Below are 26,372 nucleotides of genomic sequence, written 5' to 3'. Positions count from 1 at the left end.
AAAAATATTTCATATTAATACATTTTTTTATTTCTATTCTATGGCCGTAGAAGACATAGCCTTCTGGATCGTTCGTAAAAAATCTACTGGAAATTGAAATTCTTACCGGATACTTCAGGTTCGTCGGGCACCCAACAGTTTCTTCAGGATGATAGAACCATTTGACTTTAACGATCATGTTGGAATTGGAAGTTTCCCACATGGATTCGATGCGTCCAATGTAAGGACGATCCGGTCGGCCAGTGGATAAAAAGACAGCACTGTCGCCGATTTGGATCGTTTCGCTTCCGCGCTGGATAGCTCGGAAGAATTGCTTCTTGGCTCTACCCTTAGCACCGGGTCGTCTGTAACCTTTCCCAGCCCAACCCCATAATTGTCTGGCTGGAAGGAACGCGGCCATCTTACTACGACTTTCCACAGACTCTTGTCGCTCGCGCATTTTTGACTTCTTGTCTGATTTCTTCGGTTTCTCAGGCTTCTCCTCGCGAACCGGTTCTTTCACCGGTTCCGGGATTATTTCTTCCTCTCTGATCGGTTCCTCCTCGACTTCCTCTTCCACCTTGGGCACTGTCTCCTTCGCCACTTCCTCCTCGCTTTTTTGACCGCAACAGCTCTCCCCGCTGCTGAAAAATGGAAAGAAAATATTGTCAGTATTAAAGTCGAGAAACACGTTTTTCAGTTCCATTCGATTAAATATCTACAGGACCGTTTAATTATGGAACAAACCTGATGTGACTTCCATCACTGTGACTACTGTGATGGCTGTGCTTATGTTTATGCTTCCTGTGTTTCCTGTGCTTATGTTTCCTGTGTTCCTCGCAACACTTGTGCCTCCTGTGCTTCTTCTTTCCTTCCTGAGCCTCCTGCAACCTCTTCAACTTGTCTTTTCTTCTCTTCTTCATACGTTTCCTCTCGCGATACTCCTCTAGCTCCTTGCTGTCCATCTCCTCAGACTTGTGCCGTTCCAACGGCTGTGCATCGGACGAAGTAACGTAACAATTCGTCGTGGACGTAACAGCAGTTACCGCGGTGTTTGTATTCGACGGAACACCCGACTGACTATTCGACGAACGTTTGTCTTCCGTCGAGACTGACGTTTGCCGGCGGCGTTTGCCCAGCGACAACAACGGATTCGGATCGTACTCTGTACAATTTCAAGTACAATTAATACAATTAACTCAAAGCGTTAATTATTTCGTTATTTGTGCTTCAGAAAAACAAGGAAACTTACCAACGACAGGGTAATCAGGTTGTAACAACCTGATATCATCCAAAGCGATTCTTCCACTGTCCCCATCGTCGAATTCAACGCTGACAAATTTCTCGTCAAGTTCTGGATCTGGTTCTGAAGGTTCAACAGAGGTACCTGGATACAAGCATCGATATTGTTGGCTCCAATATGCGCACAGTCTGGTACCAGGCGGTAATTCCTTCGTCGAGCTTGGACAAACTTCTACTATCTGTGGAAATGAAAATTACAAGTCAGAAACCTCTCTCTCTCTCTTTTCTTCTTCGATAACACGTATTTATTTAAATACTCTGTAAGACGAATTTATGACTTAAAACTGGACAATTTTTGGATGAATCTGTTAGTTACGACAACACGGTTTAACGACGTCCGAATAATTTTGCAACGTATCGTGTAAATCAACATTAATTTACCGCATCTCGTAGGATCTCCTCTCTGGAATGGATGTGAGGTCTGTTGCCACGTTCCCCGTCCAATGTGATGGCATAAACGTCAGGCGCTTGGACGGCACTGAGCCTTCCGGCGTAAAATAGACCGCCCATCGCAGTCAAGACCCTCAGCTGGTCAATGGCCAAGTGTGCCGACGTTAATTTGCATCTGTTCACGATTTCCGTCTTCTCGGCCCTAGCCGCTTTAGCGCACTCTTGGCACTCAAGCGATTTCCTACGCTTCGACTCCTTCTTCTCCCGATCGCTCGACTTGTGCCTAGACGGTGACGACGAGCTGGACTTCCGTTTCTTCTTCTTCGATTTCTCGTGCCTGATCTTCTCCGGTTCCGTCTCAACGCTCTCCGGTGTGTCCACGGGAATCTCCTAATTGATCGAGAAACGCTTAATTAAAATGGCTTTTAGTTAGATCAAGAGACACTATGTTGATGATCCTTGGGACTGGTTTGTAGGAATATTATTAGATTGTTGCATATTAAATGAAGATTTCTGAGCCATAGCAAGTTTCAGATGTGTTAGTACTTTTGAGGGGTCACTGACGACTGACGCCTCGAATAGAATGTATGAGAATAATTAGGAAAAGTAGCGTAATAATAGAAGAAGATTCTTTGAAATGGCAACAGCAGTCCCTTCGATACAACGCTCAGGAGAATCTACTCGTACGAAATGACAATGCACTGTCATAATAAGTTGTCATAATACCGAGATCAAGATTAGTACCGAGGAAGATTAGCACTAATTACCTGTACAGGTTCCTGTACGGTAAATTCTGGTATCGGAGTTTCGGCAACACTGTTCGATTCATCGTCCTCCCAGGTTTTCACCTTTGCCTCCGCCTTCAGCTTCGGCTTCATCTTACTCTGTTTCTCCAACTTCACCTCTTGGCTCAACTTCGCTTTTTCCGCGATGATCGAACTGATCACGTTCTTATTATGCAACGGCGTCTGTTTGGCGGGTTTGGGCTTTGATTTCGCGGATTTGTGACTCTTGGAGGAAGATCTCATGGAGGATAGCCCGGACTTGAAGGGCAGCGGAGTATACCCAGTTTTACCCACGTACTATTTACAAACATAGCATTACAATTAATAATAATGTTACATGGTAAATGTACCGTAAAGGTAATCGTTGTATTTCTTTACGTAAACTGATTTCTTTTTTCACGGTATCGGGGTACAATGTTAGAAAAATCAACAATTCGTAATCAACTCCCTCGCTGTATCTCAAAAGTGAATGAATTTTAGAATTATTTGGCCACGATGGGATTCTTGGGATACTTTGTATCTGACGGAAATTGGCAGCAAAAGTTCATGGAAATTCATTAATATTTATTTAGAATTAAAAAGTAGACAAACCCTTCGACCTAAATTTATAAGAGTTGCTCTCGTCTCTTCGGTACAGACGATTGCCAATGAAAAATGACTATGCGTGAAATATTTTTGTCGAGTTACAAATTATACGAAAATTGGATAAAAATTAAGGGTGTGTTAATTGGACGATGGCCCGTTGTTAGTAAAATTACTCACTTTCGCCTGAAGGTGTCTATTTTTCGACGACAACAAATAGCCAACGAGAGAACTTTTGCTTTTAGGTTTCTTCGCGACTATCGTTTCCGTCAGATGTCTGACACTTCCTGACGTACACATCAACTTCCTGGGTCGACCGACCTTCCGTTTCTTCGAAGCGGAACTTGAACTTGCAACCGTAGGTGCTGGTGACGATGTGTCGTATCCCATCTATGAACATTCCAATATGATCTATGAAGATTTTTATTTAACCCTTTTCCTGCTATACTGGAGTACCAGGAACCCCGATCAAATTTTCAAGATTCGCTACTGTTCAGGGACGAACGCGGAAGCCTCGTTTCAATGGGACGAAATATACTTTTAAATCTTCCTCTGCCTAATTCGAAATTTGTTTAAGGCATAATGTTAAAAAAATCTATACTTCGTGAGATATTTTAAGTTTGAAAGAGAAAGATACCTCGTAAGTGAAATTTGAAATATCTTACGAATTGTTGATTTTTTTGACATTGACTACCGCGATATATTGTTGCAAGAGTCGAAGCCTCCAGGTATGCCACGTTGTATCCATTTCTGTAAGTGGTTCATTCTTTTAACTTGGGACAGATTTGGAATTCTGGAAGAGAATCTTATTTTTTGGAAAGAAAGAACTGATCCTGATTTTCTTTCTGGTTCTCTCGATTGTGTCTTGGCTGGCACAGTTTTTAATTAAATTCAAGGATCGGAATATTAAACTCACCCCTCCAGAACTCTTTTCATCGTCGTCCTGCGACGCTTTGCTCGATGGTAAGACGGTGATAGGCGAAGCCACCGGTGGAACTGGGATTGGAATGCTCGGTATACTGTCCAATAGTTTAATATGACTTCTCGGTTCACCCAGTTTCACCAAGTTCACGTTACACCTTGGCATAGCCAGTACAGCCGAGGTCAATGGCGGTGAAGTTCCATCCGGAGACTGCACTGGAGATTTGTGCGGAGAAGGCATTGCCTCCAACATTGGCGGTGATGCGAGAGGCCCGTGATCAGAGCTGCAAATATTTTTCAATAAATATTCATTTTTCCTTGAATGTTTTCTTCAACAAATTCACAGCGGATGATATACAATAGCGGATACCGACGTACAATTACCGAATCTTAATACAATGGAGAACTTGTGTAAGATTGTTAAACGGAATATGTGGAATTATAAAATAAATGATACATTAATACGAATGCATAAGAATTTAATTTTGCGCTATAAATGCGAATACCAAAGACACGACGTGATTTTAAGCATGTCTCTAAAGTGTGAGCTGTAGTGCGAATCAACCTTAACACATTGACTGTCGCGGTGATAATGATCTTTATAAAATATATTAATTTTCAAAATTCAAGCTAGTAGACTTTCAAAGTAAAATGTAAATTTTCAAGTTTTTAAAAATTGGAAGAATTAGACTTTCTATTTAGATCCCTGCAACATTCAATGCATCAAGTATCCCTATGGTATAATTTTAATAAAACAGCGACTTGTCAGGACTCGTATTTACTCACCTCCACCATTACCAGCAACCCAAGCCGATGGTATAAAAATATTGAAAATTTACCTCGAAGAATGGCTTTTCTTCCTAGGTCTACCAGGACTCTTCTTCTCGTCCTTTTTCGGCGTCAGTTTAGATAGTTCTCTCTGTTTCTCCCTGTATTGCCTCTGAATATCAGCCAACCGCACTCTCATATCCAGTTCCATAGCGTCCATGTTCGGCCAGTCTGCATCGTCATCGATGTGCCCTTTTCTAGCGATGAATTTCTTCGCGACCAATTTAGCCTGCAGATTGCTATAATCGTGGCAGTCGCGATGATCACCAACGGAAAGTCTTCTCTCTATACCTTCGTGACCTTCCTCGGTCATCTCAGACATTTTCTCGCAATACATATCAGCATCAGAATAGTCGTTATCGTCCATGGATTCTTTTTCACTATACGCGCCATTGCTCGTTGGATATTGTTGAAAACCTTCCGTTTTCTCGTAATCTGAGTTCTTGTAAGGATCGTTGTTCGCCACATCAGCGTTGTTCAATAATAGAACTGGATCACCTTCCACCCTGTATCGTTCGCAGAATTCCAAGCCCCTTCTTGTCTTCTCCTTCATCCTAAACACCGCAACCTTATCATTGTCAGCCTTTCGATAAGATTCTTCCTCCTCGAATTCGTTCGTCTTGAACTTCTTCGCGCCTTCGTAATCCTCCTCCCCGGCGTATTTTCTCTTCTCAGACATCTTTTCCTGCCTCTCCGGCATCGCAGCCCTGCCCAAGTTCAGCAACAACCTTCCAGCATGAGATATTTCCTCGGAACTGTCCAGATTCAACTTCCGCGGAACCTTGTCGCCCACTTCTTCCATGAACCTTTGCTCAGCTAAGGCACACAGCAGACCTAACGGGCTGTCCACGTTGTTATTGTTCCGTTCCGTCCGTGGAGACATCAGTTTACTCTTGACAGGTGATTTCTCCAGTTCAGCCGGAACCGTGACCTGAACTTCCGGCTTCAACTGCTCCAGTTGCTCGATGCTGTTCGACAGCAGCTCCAGACCGCTTATGTCAACCGTAGGCTTCTGTTTGGAACCGATAATGACCCTGGGTTTAATGCTTTGATTATCCACGGTTGGAACGTTCGTATCCTTCGTTACTTCCATTTTTCTGAACTTTTTAGGCGCGACGCTGTTTGTACAGTTCATCTGGGACACCTCGTAGGTATCCGGAGACGTCTTCTCTTCCTTGACGATAAGAGGCTGTTTTTCTTCCGCTCCTTTCACGTTATTGTTGCCGTTTCTGGCGTCGTTATTGTTGTTTAGATAACAGTCTCTAGGATAATTCAACAGTGAATCGAAAGGCTCTGTCGTGGCTGGACATTTGCGGACATCCTGCGACTTCTGTGATGACTCTGGTTCTTTGGACGATTCCTGCTTCTCGGCTAATTGGGCATTCTCGCAGAACCTCAGCAGATGCTTCTTCAAGCCGTTCTCCAGCTTCCTTGGTATTACCTCCGGTTGCCTTCTCACGTTCTTCTCTTTAGAATCGTCCACTTTCGGCGCCGACTCCTGCAGCGCAGCGACCGCGTTCTTCTTCAGCTTCTCCACCACGTTCTCGATACCAGGATGAGACTTCTCGGCCATGTGCTTCTTCGACGATTCCAGACACCTCGGCCTCTCGGCCATCGACGCAGCCTCGCATCTATACGAACAATCCTCGAACGCACCATCATCGGCTTCCTGTTTAATCACCACTTGTTCCACCTGCTCATCGCAGTCGATGCTCGGCATGTCGAACGATTTCACTGTGATCTGTGGACGCGGCAACGGTTCAGGATCAGCGTTGCAATTGACCCCGATTTTCGATTCATTGCACACTTTTGTCTGCGCTTTAACGTTCCTTTCAAGGTCCTCTGTCGCGGTGGCTACTTGCCTATGATTATCCGTCATTTTCGCGACATCCTCGGCCTGAAAAAATGGTTTTCTTCTTCTTATTATTATCCTTTTGATTGAATTTACGATTTGTGCACTAGTGCATATTATCAACTGTTGATTCTTTCTTTGGAGTCGTCGTGTGATAATTGGTTTTGAATTAGTCGTTTGGTAGATTAATTAGAATTGTTTGCTTGCAAGCTCGTTTCTGGAGGAACTAGCACAATTTTACTTCTCTCCCACGTGTGGTATATTCAAGTCTTTTGTTAATATCTTCATTTTTTTTTCTTTTTTTTTTTTTTTTTTTTCTTAAATTTTCATTGCATATGTTTTACTCTTTTTTTTACGTAGCTGTTGAAAATACCTAATGTAAAAACACGTACACCATCGGCCATAAGTATTTGGACACTTGCAACTACCATGAAATGTATGAACTGTCGAATGATTATACTTCTACTGTTATATTTTATTATGCACACCTTTTAGTTTTGATATATTTTTATGTAAATATGTAAATGAATTAATAATTTAATTGTAAATGCAGACCAAGTATATTTCAGACCTTTTAAACGTTTCGAATGTACGACTTTTGGAATGTAGCAAGGACTGTAAGACCTTTATCTCAAATTTTTATATATGTTAAGCTTATCTAACAAGAAAGGGTCACGAACGGTCCTATTTGGATGAAGCTTTATAGGCTTGTAGAACAGCCAAAAGTAACGCGTACATATTTCTTTATCTGCAATAACTCAAGTTTAAAGGGGTATCCCTATTTGAATGATCATTTTTGAGGATTTATTTAACATTGATGTATTTGACATTATGTATTTATAGTCAGACATATTTAAAGTAATAACCAGAATTTTTATGAGTATTTTTATTGAAATTTATAGAGACATCGACTAGAATGTTAAAAACAGCAAACTTTACGTTTTCAATTTCAATGATTATTATTATTATTAGACAGAGATAATTATAAGGAGTTAAACTATACAACAGTATGATTTTGAATTCTTCTTTAATAAATCTATAATTTTATTTTAAATTAATCTCAAACTCTACAGGTATCCAAACACTAATGGCCAGTGGTGTATTAAAGCTGAAGCATTGTGACTCTTCTTTTCTTTTCCTCTTTACTGTAAAATTCGCACTTTTCTCTCACCGATAAACATAACAAGTTTTAATTGTTACATTCTCTTTTACTTTTTTAGACAGTTTAAATACACAATAGTCTATTTCTGTAAGAAATGAAAAATTGATACGTTGATACTTTGAAATAAATTGACTCTCTTGAAATAAACAAAACTCTGGGGCAACAATTTTTAACAGTAGCTATTTAAACCATAGTTACTATTTGTTGAAAATATAATGGGAGAGTATGCGATGAAATGTTTGTAACCAGCTGAAAATATAAAACTACGAAGTTAAATTATGCAATTGGAATAAGTTCTAACTTCTGTTTCGTTAAAAATATAATCATCATACTATTAACAGATGTTAGAGCTCATTCTAAGAGTATAAACATTTAACTGCACCAATTTATACAAATTCAGACACTTAAATAAGGCTTAGGGAAACCTTATTTGGCAAAAGAAGAAAAAAAATATCGATCACTTTACCTTGACACGATAATAATTAATATACGCATGTATGAAACGAAAGCTGAAGGAGAAAGAAAATATATTCACCAGATGCTTACCTCGTAATTCTCCTTAGGATCAGTCTCTCTATCCCGTTCGCTCTCGGCGAACTCTGCAGCATAGTACCTCTTCCTGTCCTTCTGTCGATCCACGGAATGATCCCTGAAAGGATCTCTCCTTCTTCCAAAGAACTCTAAATTCTCATGAAAACTGTCACAATTTTCCTCGGTAATTTCGATGATCCTTGGCCCGCTCTTCAGGTCTCTACGCGACATTCTATCCTCCACGATCGCCTCGTCGTCTTCTTCATCGACGCGAGTCTTGTCGTCGTATTCCCTATCAATCTGTCTGGATACCACGTGCTCGATCGTTCTATCGATGGAGGTGACGCTTCGGCACTCCTTCGTGATCGCGTATTTGGGACAGTCGGCCATATTGATGACCGTGTTCTCAGCTTTGTCGACCTTGCCGACAATGCTACAGACCGCCGGGTTCACCGTGGTCGTGGTCGTGGTTATTCGTACGACATTGCACACCTTCTCCGGCGAGGCAGCGACGATCTCGAAGTTTGTTAGATTCGTCAGATTGGTGGTGGTCGTTGTCAGATTACCGGAACCCTGTAGCTGACAGGTGCTTAGATTTTGCTCCTGTTTCACGCAGGCTTCCGCTACCGTTCCGACTTCTTGGTCCTCCGGCTCGGGCGCGTCAGTCTGGTTCGATGCGTCCTGTACGCCCACCATCGGCGCCACTTCCGGTGGCTCGATCGCGTGGATGGTCGTCACTTCGGGCGGCGGCGTCAGACAGGACACGGGAGACGTCGCCTTTAATAAGAACGAATTTCGCTGCTGCAACGCAGGATATTCGAGGATCAGGTGTCGTAGCGTGACCAAAGCTACGGCAGTTTCGACGAAGTTGGACCGTACAGATTTTCTTTTGTTTTTTGTTTCCTTATAAACAGTTTTATACCAAAAATTTTGAACACTTTACGAATTTTCATTTTAACCGACAGTGAACATAATTACTTTCTCCAACTTGATTGAAATCTGCCGCAATGCAAGCAACAATTAATTTCTATGTCTTCTGCAAAGCTTCAAGCATAAAGAATGTATTTTATTCCAAGGACAATGATAAAATTACACGATTTTTGTAAAGAAAAATAGAAAATAAAAATTCTAGGTAAACTTCAACATTTCCAACGTCAAACAGGAATCACGGGTTCAACAATGAGCCGGTCAGCAATATCTATGCAGATGGCGATGCAAATGGGTTTGCGCATGATTAATACACAATATGCGATTATGCGAACGGTTAGAATGCGGCCAGGGCTTGGAATAATTAGTCTGAGTTTGCTCTTCCATTCTGTCACTAGGGACTGTTTGACAGGAGGGAAGGGAAAAGCTGGAAGAATGAACTTACCTGTGATCTACAGTGTGTCGGTTCGGCCTGGCTGATTTGAACCAATGCTGGCGTATGGGGGTAATAGTGCAACGTCGTTACCAAGGGTGTATCCGGAACCAGGGTGCCGGTCATCGAAGTCACGGTCTGCAACGCCTTCGTTGATTCTGTCGATGCTATGGAATTTAGAATTTCAATATTATCTAAAGAATCATTTTTCTTCTTCTTCTTCTTCTTCTCTGTTAATATAAGAGCTAGGCCTAAAGTCCCTTTTATGTATTTCAAAAATTCCATGACATTAACTCTATCCTTTACCTCCACCTTATATAACATTATTTAATTACAAAGATCAATTAGATGATACTCACTGATTATTGTGGTAGGACTGGCACCACAATCTGCCTCTATCTTCACGATAGGTAGAGTACTCTGCTGCTTCCTTTTACTTTCGGTAAGGACCAACCTTGCTCCACCGATGTCGCTCAACAGTTGAAGAGACGGCGGGGGTGGTGGGAGTAGAAGGGGTGGCGGTGCAACGTTCCCATTGTTATGATTCGAATAATTTGGCCACACTACAGCTTGTTGCATTTGCTCTGTCGACGAAGCATTGTAAATATTGTTTGAGATTTCGTTGCGTATTAACATAGTTGTTATTCAAGTAGCCGGCTTCTTTTTTGTAAGACGGTTTTCAATAAAGGAAGCTGTACCTGCAGCGTGGATGAGAAGAAGGTGACCCGTCGTTGGATCTCTGACCAATTGCAAACCACCTTGAAGCCCGACACCCATTTGTGGAAAACCAACTGGTTCCATCGGCATTGCTGCAACACGGTTTAATTAATCATGAAATTAAGTTGGAATGGACTTTTTTATTAACCTGCTGTAATTAAATGCCACCTTGTTGATAGTGAATCTAATTAAGCGTTAAGATTACGGTGCTTTCGATAATTTGAAATCTATCTCTCGAATACGTCGATTTTTTACAACTTAATAAAATGATTTTATTTCAAAAGCAGAAGAGAAATATTATTTTTTATTTGCAAATTTTTATCTTTTTTCATACTTCGTAATCGTTAACGTTCCAGATTAAAACCTGTGTTTTTTTTATCAGATCTGGAACACGGGAAAGGATTTTCATGCTGACGTCTTTTCAATTGCGATCAAAAAAATTGACAGACGGTCAAAATAAACGTAGGAAAAGAACTGAATGCAGAAACTCGGTGGAAAGCAGAGCAAGTTAAAATCTCGCAAAAAAAAAAAAAAAAAAAATGAAACGAATTTACCCCAGATCCGTTTTGAATATCTTCAAAACGTTTTGAAACGAATATAAAAGCTGCAAATCTACGCAAATATTTTTTCCTATTTAGTATAATTAACGAAATATATTAAAAATTATGCCCTGCTCGAAGAACATTGAAAGCGGCTGAAAATAAAATATTTAAAGATCAATATAGTTGAAATATAAGCATGCCTTCAGATTTTACAAGTGCAGTATTTTTTTTATGGAATCACATAAAACAAGAAGTGATAGCCAGTGCGTCATCTATAAAAAAAGATATAAAAACACGAGCTTCACATGCCTCTATAATACTTCAACTGTTATGTTCCAAAAGAATATCCAAACGCCTTCTTCAACATTTATTAAAATAATTTCAATATTTACGAAGGACGTAAGCTGAAAGAGCAACCGATGATAGAAAAATAATTTCGGTCAATTTTTGACACAAATACCCCACGGTTGGAAGGGGGAAAAAAGAAGAGGGCGGAAGAGAAATAGAGAACGAAGTCTCACCTGCAGCTGCAGCTGCAGCAGCCGCGGCTGCCGCGGGGTACTGCCATAAGGTTGGCGGCCATGCGGCTGTGGCCGCAGCCGTGGCAGCGGTGGCGGCGCTCGCCGCGGCACCGATGCTGCCCAGCGTGGAATTCAGGCTGGAATTCAAGCTGGAATTCAGGCTGGAGCCAAGAGCAGCGTTCAACGAGGGCGCCAGGGCTCCCGAGGGAATGGCGAGGTGGGCCGATCGCTCCTCCCCTCCAGCTCCTCCGCAATGCACCAGGGTCGCACCGCCTACTGCCATGGCTGTGCTCGTACCTAATAACAAGGCCCAATGATATGCATTTTCTGCTTCTCTTTAACAAGAACTTGTAATCGCTTCTAGAATACAGTAAAATCTGCTTATACGCTCGAGAATCGTCCTAACCGAAAATTACAGACGAATGTGCGACAATAGATATGATAATGAATTTTGGATGGGTAATGATTAGATGATGGCTTCCTTTCTCAAACTCTCAAAACCCTCTTAACAGTTAAAATTGTATAGTGTGCATCTATGCAAATTGCCTACGGTTAATTGAATAATAAAATAGGGATTGTGATTAACACTGAGGTACTTTCTACTCTAAGGACCCAAAGGCGGGAAGTTATCGAGCGATGACTTAGAGGAGTAGATAAGTAATGGGAGCCTTTTCAAATGGACGATTAATCATAATGTATTGCATTAAATGAAATTACTTCGGTTTAGCAAATATTACTATATGCATAGATTCACCCGGTACCATTTTTACTGCGAGCGACTGTAGCTTCCCAAACGGTACCATCTCGCGAACGTATAACAAGTTCTTACTGTACCTCCGATTTCGAATTTTACCCAATAACAGTGTCAAAATAGTCCCTTATTACGTCTTAAGAGGTTGGAATGAATTTTGTAAGCCAAGGATCTATGTGTTGATGCAGTACACCAAAGTTGAATGGATGAAGTCTGCTTTAGATACTTTGACTATAAGGTTCAAGACGATATAGTGACACGTTTGGACTATTTTAACTAAGAACAATAAAATCAAAAAATGAACGATTCTATTGAATCCGCCATTTTATTAGAGAGAAAAACTTAATAATGATAGATAATCATTAGAAAAGGCGGTATTTCTTTTCGACGAATGATCGATAAGAAAAATGAACGTACCTGGCAAATAGCTCGTTCGCGTTGCATTGCAAGGATTAACTGAAATCTCAAAATCAAGCTTTAAACAAATGGCCAGAGCATAAATAGCTCACTAGCGGAGCCAGGTTAACTTTGATCGAAACGATCGTACGTTCCAATTACGATTCATTATTATTTTATGGAATAATTGGCGAAACTGCATCACGTGTCTATTGAAAATTTACACACATTTACTATTTAACAATACATTACTTTAATTCTGCAAACTATGAGCTCAACGATTTGCAATTCTCATTTAATTTCTGTAACGTAATATGAATTAAAATTTAATGCAATACAATATTTGTGTACGCGTTCGGAGATGTTACTAAAATATTTTATAAATCTTTATTATTATTGCAGCCAATAAAAATCGTGCATGAGCAAATTTTATTCTATAGTTTTTTCTTATCTTTTTTCTTTTTTTATGCGCGAGGAAATGATATTTCCGAGAGAAGAAAACATGGAATTTTTCCTAAGAGCTAATATGTAGTATGTTTACTGCTGTCAAGCTTATTCTCATCTCTATACAAGTTGCCATTTTATCTGGCTCGTAACAATGGAGTAGTGTACCAAGTATACTATTTCAGCATTGTACTAGAGGGAATAAGTGACGGCTACGACGAAGATTCCTGTCTTCCTGTCAAATACACCGGTCCTCATCCTCAACCATCTTTGTCTACCTTTAGGGTACGTATACGAATTACAGAAACAGCGATATCCGCAATTAATTCGAATAATTAACAAAAGTACCATACAGTACTGTACAAATATACACTGAAATTTTATTAAAAAGAAAAACTAATAACTTCGGACCTCCGTTTCTACCTTGCCTATATTATCTTCTTCGAAGGAAAATATTTCTAGTTCGTGGAAGAGGATATCGTCGCGATTTTCAGTGAAAAATTATTCGCGTTCAAAGCATTCACCCATCGTCCGTTTCCTATTTCACGAGTCAGTCGCGCGAAAAACTATCGATATTCCACAGGTAGCGATTGAATATCGTCTGATAGAGAAGAAAAACAATCAAGAGAGAAACACCAGAAGCTCGATAATTACAAGAGAGCAGGTCCGATCAGGGAGAAAGACGAAACGAGAAGAAAATCTGAGAGGAAACACTGGTGGTTCAAGTCATCCGTATTCGTTATACAGTGTATTGCATGTTTCTCGATAGATTCATAAAATGCATACGACGATCCATTGAATCTCCATCTTTAACCCTTTACATTGGTAACGATATGAATCCTGTATATTCAATAACTTTTGAAAAACACAGTAAAAGAAGACATGTATCTCTTCGGCGGACCATGAAGAGAAACCTAATCTTTATCGAACTGTCACCTGTTTCATAGGCGACGATAACAGATGACAAATTATTTTGTTAAGGAGTAACAGAGCCAGCGAAATATCCTTAATATAATTAAAAATAAAATTACTTCCTGATGAGACTTCCGACGACTTTAGCCATATCAGTGTTTGTAATAACGTTGAAAATTACCGAAAGGAAGAGGCTCATTCTAAAAAACATTAATTAATTTATCAAGTCAAGAGTTCTTATCGGCACCTTCCTCTTTTAAGCTACCGAAGCTTCCTTTTTACACGTTTATCGCGGCTTCCTCGCCGTTATGAACAGCACCTTGTACATTATCTGTTCCACGCATATGCGTGCACCAGTTATCTTCTCGAATCATGCACCTGCTGTAAAAATGGAAGCTCTTCGCCTAAGTTTTACGGTACAACGCGCGAATCCTTCACGCAAGTACGTGTCTGTATAAAAAAAAATTAGATAATACACCCTGACAGATTCGAATTTAACCCGATTGTCAAACGAAAATACAAAAATTTGATGTTATCAAACTTTACAAATTATTATGTACCGTGAATGAAATTATCGGTAAAATTAGTGGAAGAAAGACAGGAAGAGACGAGAGGAATTTAGTCGGAACGTTTCGATCGCGACGAATGGAAGGATGATCGGTTTCGTACCCTCGTACGACGGAAGAGGAATTTCTGAAGAACGCTGCCAGCCCTTCACCGACCCTCGTTAATATTCCGTCCAGATGTTTCAGATCGCTTTAAGAATGTCGATGACTGCGCCATGGGTTCAAACAACCGTATATTTGATAACATAACCACGTAAAAATACGCCACACGAATCCGAGTTGCATAATACTTGGAAAAAACTATGGTAATCCTCCGACCGTACATTTTTCTCAATGAAAGTTGGATACGAATATAAAATAATATAATGGATAATTATACACCTACACAAATGTGAAAGACGTCATTTTAACGGGCTTAGTAGTTCTAATGTTAATTAACTATTTTATAATTTGAATATAGCAAAGAAAAACGCTTTTCCTGTTTAACTTCGAAGCAAAGTGGGAGGAAAGTGAGCGGAAGTAAATATAATACAAGAGTAGTTATCCTCTAATTATTGTAATGAAATTGCCTAGTTGATCCAATGTCAAATGCTTTCTATGAATTTCAAATGATCGATCGGTGTAACTTGTCGTAGGTCGGTTCTAAAACATCGGTGTCAATGGGAAAAGTATCGTTAGATGACGTAATGAATGCGCCTTAAGCGCGAAACAATATCGATACACGTTAGAACAGGTATGAAAAGTAATTAGCCTAGAATGAATTTTTCTTGGCGGGTTTCATATACGCGAATGTAGTTGTCCCTGAACGTTATTACGTATCAAAAGCGGATAAAAGCCACGGGGAAAAACATTCCTGACCGAGATTCTTTAATTCGGCTTACACATTGACTGAAAAATAATGTTTTTTTTAGCAACCTCAGGAATTTCAATTTATTCATGAATTTATTAATTTATCGCCATAAAAGAGAAGCGATTGAGGGATTAATTTTCCCTATAAAGTCTATTTAATGTTGATGTATATCTCCACCTATATAGTCATAAAGGAAGAGAACACATTTAATTTTATAATTCATAGATTTCACGGTATGTCATTGTATGAGAAAATAATAATGAGAAGCACATAAATACATCAGAGACAGAGAAATAGTTTTGAAGCGCACGTGATTGTTCAATTTTATAAGAATATTATATTTTATTCGAATAAAAAATCGTTCCTTATTCTCAAACATCTTTCTTTTCTTTAAAATTATTACTCTAATATTATTCAAACAATGCCTAACTCTGCAGGTACCTAACCCTAATCCTAATCTCCACTGAAATAAACTAAATTTTTGCAAATTGAATTTCAAGTAGCTGTTCAAATCGCACGACCTCTCGGGCAAGTCATTGTACAATTTGGCATGATAAATACATGACGAGTCGGAGACATCATCTAACTTCAACGAGTCAAGTGGTACTCTCAGATTTTGGCAACTCTCCGTTAATTAAAATGAGAGATGAAGAAGGAAAGAGGGCACGCGTTCACTTCAAAACGGAACTAAAGATCGTTAACTTACCCAGATTGTCGGGTTGGAAGTGATGATAGCTCGCGTGATGCGAGGTGTGATGACTCAGTGAAACATTTCTCATGGAAGTCGAAGTTTCTTGATGCTGTAATCTCTGTCTGGCCACCGCGATACCAACCGGGACACCACCAGCTCCTGCATTCGACACAACGATCCCTGAAACACAAAGGTACAGATTGTGGTCAGACAGACTATCAGAAAGAAAGTAAATTCTCCTTCAGCGCCATTTTCCTGAGAGAAGCCTACTATGCTCGGCGTTGTACACCTTGCGATCTCTCTGACGGAGGATGTACAGGCTCACCTATCGACGTATCCGTTCGCTTCACCATCGATGCAACTTTTCGTCGCGATCACCATTGACTCGTCCACGACGACGAAAAACCATCAAACTCGAGAGGAATGATAAAGAAAAATAAAATGCAGAGGAAAGAAAAAGAAGAGAACCCCTTAACGCGACGTCGACGATCGATTTCCGCGACCAATTGGAATCAGATCTACCGAATGTGAATTCTCACGCCGACGAATTGGGAGTGTTAAATGTTTAATTAAGATGTTAAAATGTTAAGTACAGCATCGAAGTAATGAAAATAGATCAAGATAATCATTTTAAAAAAATCGTTTGTAGAATAATTGATATGGAAATATATGAAAGATAAAAATAAAAATTTATTGGGCAGTGTAATTAAAAAGATAGGTACACCCAATGGGATAGATGGTAGGGTCGAGACTCTTTCGAGCCACGCCTTGTGTTTGTGTCGCCATGCATGCCACGCACCTCCTACTTAACAAGATCGTTTCTTTCCCTCTTCAATCCTCGTCGCTTCTCTCTCTTCTATCATTACTTTCCCACATCTTTCTCGACCCTTCCAACGTCTACCTTCATCCCTCTCCTTTCCTTTTTTTTTCTTCTACTCTCTTTCCTCCACCCTTCGCAAAGTACTTTTTACCGTTCCTCTGTTCCCTCCGTCTTTTCGACATTTTCTATCTGCCGTTCTTATTATCATCGAAACAGTTACGATATATTGCCGGGAAAATGTTCATATTGCAATCTGATTACATCTACTTGGATTCTCTTTTTCTTTCGTGTCACGGGCACCCCTTTTGTCCGCAAGTTCACGCACACGTATACTTGTACAGATGTTTGAAGGGAACCTCGAGTAGCTTCCACTCGACGGACTCGATCTCTCATTGGTCGGTTGCGGTTAACATTCAACCCTTCGTTTCCTCCCCCTAATTGTGTATCCGCCGCAGAAATTAATCGACACACAGCAGTCTCGATGCGTCTGGGCGGTGCTCTTTTTCACCGTCCCAATGTTCGCCCTAAGAATTTTTTTCTTCGACTCGTTCTTTTAAAATCTTCCTCTAACGAATGAGTCCATCCCTCGATCGTCAAATGATAATTAAATGCGAATAGCAAATTTTTCTTCCTTACCAAAATTATTATTAAAAACTGTCTATATAGATAAGAGAACGCAACATCCATGAATTTAAGTGATTAGACGGACCACGAAAACAACCCTCTAACTATGCCTTCAATTTTCGAAGTATAACTATCTCTAGAAACGTTCTATTTGCAATACGTCAGGTTACTCGGTTTGTATCTCATATTTATCTTCTTACTAATCAACGTCAACGGTGTTCACCTTGTGCCTCGAATAATTAATGACCCACGAATTCTTCGGATTTTAGCAACCGGGTATATTTAACCCTTAAGGTCGGCAAAGTGTGTTGCCATAGTGGAAGATTCGTTGCTTTAGCTTCCAATTATTTTTGGATGTTTATCAGAGCAACGATCATTGAGTACGAAAGTTTTATATTAAAAAATTTCAGAACCGTGAATTTTGACGGTATTATATATGGTTAAGAAGAGGGGAACAAACCTCTGGATAAGTGCAAACAACTCGACCTCCGGTTAAAATGTAAATCGCTTAATTACATGCTCGACGACGTCGCCGGAAATTTTCCCAATTTGAAGAAGTCGCTGTTATCCAATTACACGGGTGTCCACGATTTAATTGCAGCCGATCGATAACGTTAACAATTAGTAATGACATTAAAACAACAGATTCGTTTAATACAAGACTGTTCAGACAAGAAGATCTCTACACTGAATATTCGAAAATATGTAAATTATACTAAATAATAAGTACGAGGTTGTTGTATATTAAATAACGGAAGTCCCGTACAAATTTCATGAAATAAAAACGGTAGAAATTGCAGATCAGTTTTAATGACACGCTGTACGGTCGAAAAAATCTGAATATGTTGACTCACCGTTTTCAGATTTCGAGGAGACGGGCTCAATTTTCACAGAGGTGGTGGTCGCGTGAAGGGACGTCGAGACTTCAGCTACCTGGCAGGGTACCGAAGCCAAAGGTTCCCTTTTCACCATATTGTTACCTCCATTGTTGTTCCCGTTGCAATTTGAATCCTGCCCGTTCCAGGACGATGCGACCGGCAGTGTCCTGCTGCAACCTGCATCGGAATGCACAGTTTTCGTTTTTCCTGAAATTCGCGAAATCAAATGGAAAAAAAAAAAAAATACTTTAGTTAAACTTTAACGCAAAGCTTTTGATAATCGATTAGAATATATCGTTTGAAAATCTTTACCGAACAATAATGCCGCGAACGAGCCAAAAGGTAAATTCTTCACGAAATCAACAATTGCGTGAATAACGCCAACATTAATTCCGTAGGCAACGGCGTGTATCGTGAAAAAAAAAAGGGCAATCTTGATCTTATCATTTGTGCCGTGAACATTTGTGCCACCAAGCGTGGCTATGTCGGAACAATTATACTGACTCCCAGAAGTATTCATCCCCCCATACCCATTATTAGGTCACCGTACTTAACGATGTGGATCCTTCCTTTTCTTTTTTATTTTCTTTATTGTGAAAGTATTCTAAAATATTCGATTCCTCTAACGAAAACAGCGTGTCCCTGTGTTTTTCATAATACCAATAACGAGCATAATCTCTGTAGGTCGGTATTTCCAAAACGTCAAAGAAAAGTTGGCTATCCTGGATCAAAGTCACTGGGTAAGCATCGTTTCTCGGTATTCCGTGTAATTTACCATGCAACGTTCGGGTAACGAATTGTGGCCTACAAAAGTCGTGGGAAGAGACGACTGCCGCCACGTGGTGGACAGGAATGAATCATGAAAACGAAGCGTAAAACTGACTTGGTCGAGGAGACGCCAAGGAGAAACTGGCAGCGATGCCAGTCGAGTCTTGCAATAAATATAGAAGAGAGAGAATCTTGCGTAAGCTCTTCATCCTTCTTCTTTTTCTTTCTTTTTCTTTTTTTTTTTTTTCATTTTCGCCTCTGCTCCTCCTTCTATGCCTATTTTTCTCTTTATTTACCCCATTTTCCTATCCAACCTCTACTACTTCTTTTTTTCATACCTTATCGTTGTAACTTTGTTTCTTAATTTAAAAAAAAAAATTAAACTACGTTTAAATCTGTATAACTTCAAGAAATTAGAATTTTAGAATAGCTGCTTAATTATGAAAACACATCATTTACTTCTCGGTGCAACTTGAAACTGTCATTACGAATAAACCATTCGCTAAGAAGCTGACGCGAGGGCATAGGAATCAAACGCAAATTCTTATATAAGAACGTGAAGTAACGAAGAACGTATAATTGAAACAACAACCGTGAAGTTTTATCCAAAAAGAAAAGAGCACTGAAAACTTTTCCCCTTAGAAAATATGTACATACCGTTGCTGTTTCTGCAAACACAGGGCTGTCTAGTCGATTTGTTCTCCAATTTCACCGGCTGACCTTGACTGGATAGGAAAGCCTCTCGTTTCTTCCCGCTAGCCTGGACAACTTGGTTGCCAGTCTGTCCACCCTGTACCACCATCGTGCTCGTGGTCGAGCTCGTGGGGCACGAGGTTCCGTTCACGGTGACCGAGCATCCGGTAGTCGAACCTGTAGGTGATTGATATTCCTGCAGCAATACTCCCGTGGTTGGCACCACGTTCCCTGTCGAATTCGGCGACGAGAAACTGTTGATCGTCAACGTCGGCGCGTTTCCGGTCACCAGAGACAGTTGCGGTGAGAATGTGTTCTGATGAAGTCCTCCTGTTGACGAGAACGATTCATCTCAAATGTATCAAATGTATTTTTGAAAAAAAGTAAACCATCTCGTAGGTGAACTTCGTTAAAATTGACACGCTACATTTAATTCGTATCCCTTGTTAGTCGAGAAACGTTGGTAAATTTGTTTTTCCTATGCGTTGCCTTCGTTATTTCAGAAAAATTCGAACCACTCACCGTGATGAAGATGATGAAGACCGGTCAGATTGAGGGTGTGCTGCGTGTGCTGGGTATGCTGTGTGTGTTGTGCGTGATGCAAACTGCCAACGTTCACCCCGACACCCTGAAGACTCAGCGCTTGTTGACCAGGAGGAGCTAGATTGGCCAAATTCTTAGCCAACAGCTCGAGCTGCGTAACCGGAACAGGACTGTACGGTGATCCTGGGGGTGGTGTGGGAGCACCCCAGGTGTAGCCACCCACGCCGACCCCCACAGCAGCAGAGAACACGCTCTCTGAAACTACAGAATTCGACGATTAATCGATCTGTTCCTCTTTTCCAGTCACAATGGCTGACGCTGAAGTGAAGCCAATTATATCGCCAATGTACACCACCCTGCCGCTACTCACGGCCTCCCAATATTTACTACAAATTTATCTGTATTTCTGTTTGCTATCGTCCAACGTGTAACAATATAGATATCGATGAATTTATATTTTTTCTGTTTTATTAAATCGATAAGGCGAAGCTTGGAAATTTTTCTTAGAAGTAATTAATAAATGAACAATTCCCTACCTGTTCGTTCTGCAAACAATCCGCAGCATGAGAAAATGAGAGACAACTAAGATTTATCGAAATTTACTATCAGATGTAATAAATTAAGAAGAAGAAAATTCAAAAGAATATCCATAATTTTAATTTTTCTAAATTTTGCACTGTTCTTTGAAAAATTATTCTTTCAATATACGAAACTCTTTCGTTTAACCTTCGAGTCTCGATGACCCAAAGGGTTAGTAATAGAAAAGTATGATTGAAAGTTATCAAAAAGAAGTTTGCAATTTTACCTCTAAATAAGAAGAAGTTTTAGTAAGGGGTCAAGCTAGAACCTTCAACCTCGCACGTATTCTTTCGCGTTCGTTCTTTTTCCTGCACGTGTAGACACAGGCTCGTCGCGAACCGCGTTTTGGATTACACTTCGGACAATGAGGTCGTTAGAGGCGTGCGAAGGAAGCGGTGGAAAGTAGAAAGACGAAGCTCGCCACCCTCGCGCGTTTCGAGCCCCTCCACGTGAAATTTCCTCGTCCTTCTCTATCGAACGAGAAACTAGCCAGAGGAGAGCTTCACAATCAGCATTTGGTCAAGCGTTTCTCGTCCCCTTTCGATGTTGCCCGGAGAAGAGCTTGGGCCCCTCATTCACCCGGTTTAATTGCATAATTGCGCCATTGTACCGGTGCGTAGGGGCCCGTGAAAGGGCAGCCCTACCAACGGCGTGGGGTACAGCCTCTCGAGATGAGAAAAAACGTCGAATGGGACCCCTTTGAACCTGAACGAGTCCGTCAGGTAGCGAGGAATTCGACGCGTACCACTCGCATTCTACACTCGCCGATCTAATTAGTCGAATAGCAGACAAAACCTAATCAATCGACTCCCTCGCTTCTCGATATCCGCGATTCAACTATTATCATTTCTTCAGCTTCGGAGATAACGCGTGCACTCCGAGTCAAAGGTGAATGAACAGCTGCTAAATAGAAAATTCCATGTTTAACCCTTCTAACACTGTACTTTCCACGTATTGCATTCAACGATGGCTTTTTTTTCTCAAAATGTGCGGCATCCCTCTCGTAATTACTGTAAGCAGAGAGTTTGTACGTTTGTACAATCAAGGGAATACCTGAAACGTTTCCGTTGCCCTTAATCTACACTCGAAATTTCCCATTATTTGTAAGCAGCTGCAGCAGGTGAGCCGCAGTACGCGTCGGACAATCATTAATGCCGAGCGCGTATTATTTCATTTAGATCACATCTTGCCGAACAAATTATCGGCACGCACGTGTTTGAAAAGTCGCCCGGACATAAAGCCGTTTCGAGGCTTTCCGAAGGTTCCGATATCGAGCGAACAGCTGCCCTCTGCTGTAACTCGAATTTATCCTTTCCCGAAATTCGTATGTCTCAACTACCTAGTCTATGTTCACCTTACCGAATAATTATTGAAAAATACGAGACGTTTGGAAGAATTGATTTTTCAGTTGACCGTCCAGTTAAATGTACGGAAATCAACGTGCAAAGGAAAAAGTCTCTGCGAACGCAATGGAAATGCGAAAGGCGGAGAGAAAAAAAGAGAGATTCAGAAAACTTGGAGAACAAATTATGAAAAACCTGTGTTATTTGAAGCAAACTATAGTCCATCCAACGAGACGAGACAGTAAATGTGTACTAATTTATGTGCTCGAAGCAGACCTGGCTCGCGGTACACAGACCTCGACCGAAGCGTTCGAAGAACTGACAACAACTGTGCTTCGACCCTGCGTCGAGCGCGTGAATTTGTAAACATATGAATTTCATCTAATGTTAATTCATTTGTCAAATTACTTCTAACGTACTTGGATTTGGGGCATACGTTATTTTGTATTCTTTGAGAGAAATAGGAGAAAATAGAAATCGTTGCAAACTTACCCTTATGTGTTGTCGCGTGATAAGCTCGTGCAGGTGTGGGTGGTCCAGGGGTGGCGGGAGTCGCCGCGACGTAACTACCCCCGCCACCCCCAGGGAATAACGAGTACAGCCCGTAACGATTCACACCTGTAACATCATTAAGATGAAGGTTATTCACACCATGCAATACGCTCAGTGCATCAAGTTTGCATTCTACCTTGACATAATCAATGAAATTATATTTTCTTGCGTGTAGATATTTTGATTGTTGAAGAGAATTAATGAGCAATATTTATTTTTATTAATAATACAGAATAATATTGCATAATGAATTACTGTGTTGTATAGTAAGAGTCAATGAAATACTTGGAATGTGATCATTCTATCTTTATTATTGTTTTATAAAAATTTCGAAAAACAATTTTTAAAAATGCATCGAATGAAAACGTGAAAATCCTTTCATTGTTTAAACACAAGTTTATGTATTAAAATAATTCAATACGGGTAAATACCAAACAATTATTTAAAATTAATCGAAAAAATATGTTTTTTAAAATATTGGAATTGTTGAATTATTTATTTGTAGTAGAAATAAGAAAAAATAAAAGCAAGGAAATGAAAAAAAAAAATATTTGCCGAAACCCGGGATCGAACCAGGGACATTTAGATCTTCAGTCTAACGCTCTCCCAACTGAGCTATTTCGGCTCTTGGTTATCCAGTCTTTCCTACTGTACTTCTACGGAGACGTCCACAAAAGGAGAAAAATTATAAAAAACACCGCTTGCCAAAACCCGGGATTGAACCGGGGACATTTAGATCTTCAGTCTAACGCTCTCCCAACTGAGCTATTTTGGCCGATGGAAACTACCCTTCTACAATTCTATTTTATAACTGATACTACACTAACAATTTAATACAGCATGGAACAATTAATTAATTAATAATATAAAATTGTATTCTTCCTATTAAAATAATATTATTTTATCAAATTGTTTGAGAAGAAATTTTGAAAATAATTCAACGTAAAATCGCTACATCATACGATCTGTAATTTCATTATTATAGCATTTAAAGCAAAAATAATTGAAACATAAAATTAAAATGTATTTTTACGATGAATAATATTTCCCTTTTTCCATTTGAAAAAGTATGAATTATGTAACGTGTACACGCGTATACGCAAACGAATATGAATAGATAATGAGTTTTATAAATTATGGAATTTGCGATGCATCAAATTGAACATTCTGAATTACCATTTTCTTCGAAATTATAAATTGTATTCTATTTAATAGGATTTCCGTAATTTTCGTGTAGTGCTATCAATAATAACTGATCGTGCAAATATCAATTTATAAATATCCACCTATACAATGTATAACAATTTCAAAATTGAAAAATTCTAATTAATAATCACTTATTCCTGTTCATCGAAGTACTAGACTATAAAATAAGAAACTCGCAGTTTCTTTTTTACTAAACGAAGATCGTTTCTCTACTCTTGAATCGATCAAATATAAAGAAGGGTACAAAGAAACTTGTGATAACGTTAGATAAGTTTCTATTCCAGCTAAGTTACATTGGACCTGAGTGTACATACCTTGACTGTGAGCCGGCGCGGGGGTGGCAGCCAAGGGTGGAATGCCCTGAGACTGTTGATTCGGAATTTGATTGGACTGCGCGGGCGCCAAGGGCCATAGGGTTGCTGCCGCGGCAGGGCCGGACGTCTGTTGAGCCCGGGCACCCGTATCGCCCACGGGACGATCCGGAGTCCCACTTTGGGCTACGGGAGGGACCAACATCGAACCTCCCCCTCCCGAGGCTGAAAACAAAAAGATAAATAAATTAATACCTGTTCTAACTTCCGTGGTAGATTTGATGCGTGTAAGCATTGATTAATTCCGATCCACAGTTTCTTTTTCTACATAACATAAAAAGTACATATATATTTGATTTCCTATTTTACTTTATTTTCCTCTACATTCACTTTATACCATTAATTCTCGATTCCCGACCAGGCATATACACGTCGCACGCAGCGAAAGGGTTAAGCGCATTAACCCCTCGAGTGCTTAGTTCTCTGAACGTAAATTCTTGCTAGGAACAGGACATGGCTGACAGGAACACGAATCTACTCAAATATGAATCACATAAGCCTGTGGTCAGTTAGATGATTTTTTCTTGCTTCAAAACAAGGCAGTACTATAATGGACTATAATTAATTTTACATTAGCATAGAGAAACGAACTAAGAAAAAAATAAAACAGATCACAATTTTCCTTCGTCTCTAGAAAAAACGAAATAGAAGGAAAAGGAAAAGGATGAGTAAAACAGGGATCAGGGAAGAAGGAAGCTGCAATGTATCGTCATCGAGAAGAAGAAAGGAAAAGAGGAGACAGCGATAGATAAAGGTGGGTTTAGAATATAGAACCTTTTCAATGTGTTGAACGAAGCGAGAGTGTTCCATTTCCTTGCTAGGAGGGGGAGTTACAGAAGGGATGGCCACGGAGGGTTGAGAAGCAGTGGAAACGAAGAAGGGGTAGCAACAGGTCGGCAAGCATAATGTGGACTCTTAGATACACCTACACACACACGCGTTCGTGTTTTGTACACATACATATTAAGCCAGCCAGAAAGTTTCGTCTTCGAGCAACACAAGATTTATTATTAGGTTTAGAAATGTAATATTTTTGACTTTTTAATAAAATAAAATCAAAGTTGTATTAAATCTTTGTCTATGAAAGGCGTACCTATATGCTCTCGTATATTAACCCTCGAACGGCGGACCATGGAGAGAGCCCGAATTTTAATTTAAACGGTGTATTCGTTTCTACACCTTTGCAGAAAAAATAAGAAAAATTGGTGGACGAATCAGGTTTCTACAAGCACGTGTTCACCATTTTCCAGCCATAAAGAGACCAGTTCCACGTCGTCAGGTAGTCACGATTCCTAGCGATCCTTCTCGTACCCTACCGACCTGAAAACCTGTTCTCCTATCCCTCCAACACCCCCATGGTCCTTTGCCCATCTTCAACTACTTCCTTGCAGCGCCAGAAGCGAGAGAAATTACAAAATTAAGCCGCTGTCGGGACTTGAAACTTTTCGTTCTCTTCCTTGATACTCCTTTCGTGTTTCTTTCTTTCCTTTTCTTTTTCCAAATCTCTTCAACAATAAGAATGAAAAGTGTCAGTAATTAGTAAGACTGCGTTTCTTTCTTTCCCCTTATTCAGACTTTCTGACTTCGTATGCTCCCTTTTCCTCAATTTGCCAGGTCGCCTCGCTTGCGCAATCCTGTGCAACCCTATTCTCAAACACGTGCCTCCACCCGGCACTGTATACTCACCAATACCGAGTTCCACACACGGCTATACGTGTGCCTGTGTGTACACACATATCGATTTTTGGTAGACCAGCGAGCTTCGGCTGAAATTTCGGTAGAAACGGGGTTAACTTATCGAGAGAGAGAGAGAGGAATAGGGAAGAGGGTTGTTCCTATCGACCTCACTGATTAATTCCATTTTATACAATTTTAGAACGACTGGTGCTAAATTGTTTGCTTTATAAATAGAG

General features: G+C 40.1%; 2 protein-coding genes and 2 non-coding genes across 16 annotated transcripts in view; 1 reads left to right on the top strand and 3 right to left on the bottom strand.

Moving 5' to 3' along the window:
* The window catches only part of wge (BAH domain and coiled-coil containing protein winged eye), a 66,618-nt gene that overhangs the window by 2,090 nt on the left and 38,156 nt on the right, over positions 1-26,372 (bottom strand). For 2 of the 13 annotated variants that reach the window (XM_034319696.2, XM_076691668.1), the window contains 20 exons: positions 24,403-24,624; positions 22,823-22,948; positions 20,388-20,669; positions 19,830-20,195; positions 18,381-18,611; positions 16,098-16,262; positions 12,641-12,679; positions 11,473-11,769; positions 10,391-10,501; positions 10,052-10,276; positions 9,705-9,859; positions 8,348-9,133; positions 4,799-6,684; positions 3,955-4,243; positions 3,219-3,428; positions 2,439-2,753; positions 1,663-2,061; positions 1,232-1,460; positions 727-1,144; positions 107-623 (listed from right to left, as the gene is read on the bottom strand). In XM_034319696.2, coding sequence (XP_034175587.2) covers positions 107-623; positions 727-1,144; positions 1,232-1,460; positions 1,663-2,061; positions 2,439-2,753; positions 3,219-3,428; positions 3,955-4,243; positions 4,799-6,684; positions 8,348-9,133; positions 9,705-9,859; positions 10,052-10,276; positions 10,391-10,501; positions 11,473-11,769; positions 12,641-12,679; positions 16,098-16,262; positions 18,381-18,611; positions 19,830-20,195; positions 20,388-20,669; positions 22,823-22,948; positions 24,403-24,604 — 7,248 coding nt within the window. In that variant the 5' untranslated portion in view covers positions 24,605-24,624. Of the gene's footprint in view, positions 1-106; positions 624-726; positions 1,145-1,231; positions 1,461-1,662; positions 2,062-2,438; positions 2,754-3,218; positions 3,429-3,954; positions 4,244-4,798; positions 6,685-8,347; positions 9,134-9,704; positions 9,860-10,051; positions 10,277-10,390; positions 10,502-11,472; positions 12,534-12,640; positions 12,680-16,097; positions 16,263-18,380; positions 18,612-19,829; positions 20,196-20,387; positions 20,670-22,822; positions 22,949-24,402; positions 24,625-26,372 lie in introns of those variants that run through there. The other 11 variants (XM_034319702.2, XM_076691669.1, XM_076691671.1 and 8 more) reach the window with 11 other exon arrangements.
* LOC117602128 (uncharacterized) overlaps positions 7,909-26,372 on the top strand; it is a 69,584-nt gene continuing 51,120 nt past the window's right edge. Inside the window, exon 1 of the mRNA XM_076691684.1 lies at positions 7,909-7,926. The gene's annotated coding sequence lies outside the window, so the exon portion shown is untranslated. The remainder of the gene's footprint in view (positions 7,927-26,372) is intronic.
* Positions 23,435-23,507, bottom strand: TRNAF-GAA (transfer RNA phenylalanine (anticodon GAA)). Its single transcript has one exon. It is a non-coding gene; the product is annotated as a tRNA-Phe (tRNA).
* On the bottom strand, positions 23,585-23,657 carry TRNAF-GAA (transfer RNA phenylalanine (anticodon GAA)). The gene has a single exon. It is a non-coding gene; the product is annotated as a tRNA-Phe (tRNA).

The sequence above is a fragment of the Osmia lignaria genome, chromosome 13, assembly GCF_051020975.1.
Source record: "Osmia lignaria lignaria isolate PbOS001 chromosome 13, iyOsmLign1, whole genome shotgun sequence".
Lineage (NCBI taxonomy): Eukaryota > Metazoa > Arthropoda > Insecta > Hymenoptera > Megachilidae > Osmia > Osmia lignaria.
This window is presented reverse-complemented; position numbering and strand designations above follow the sequence as displayed.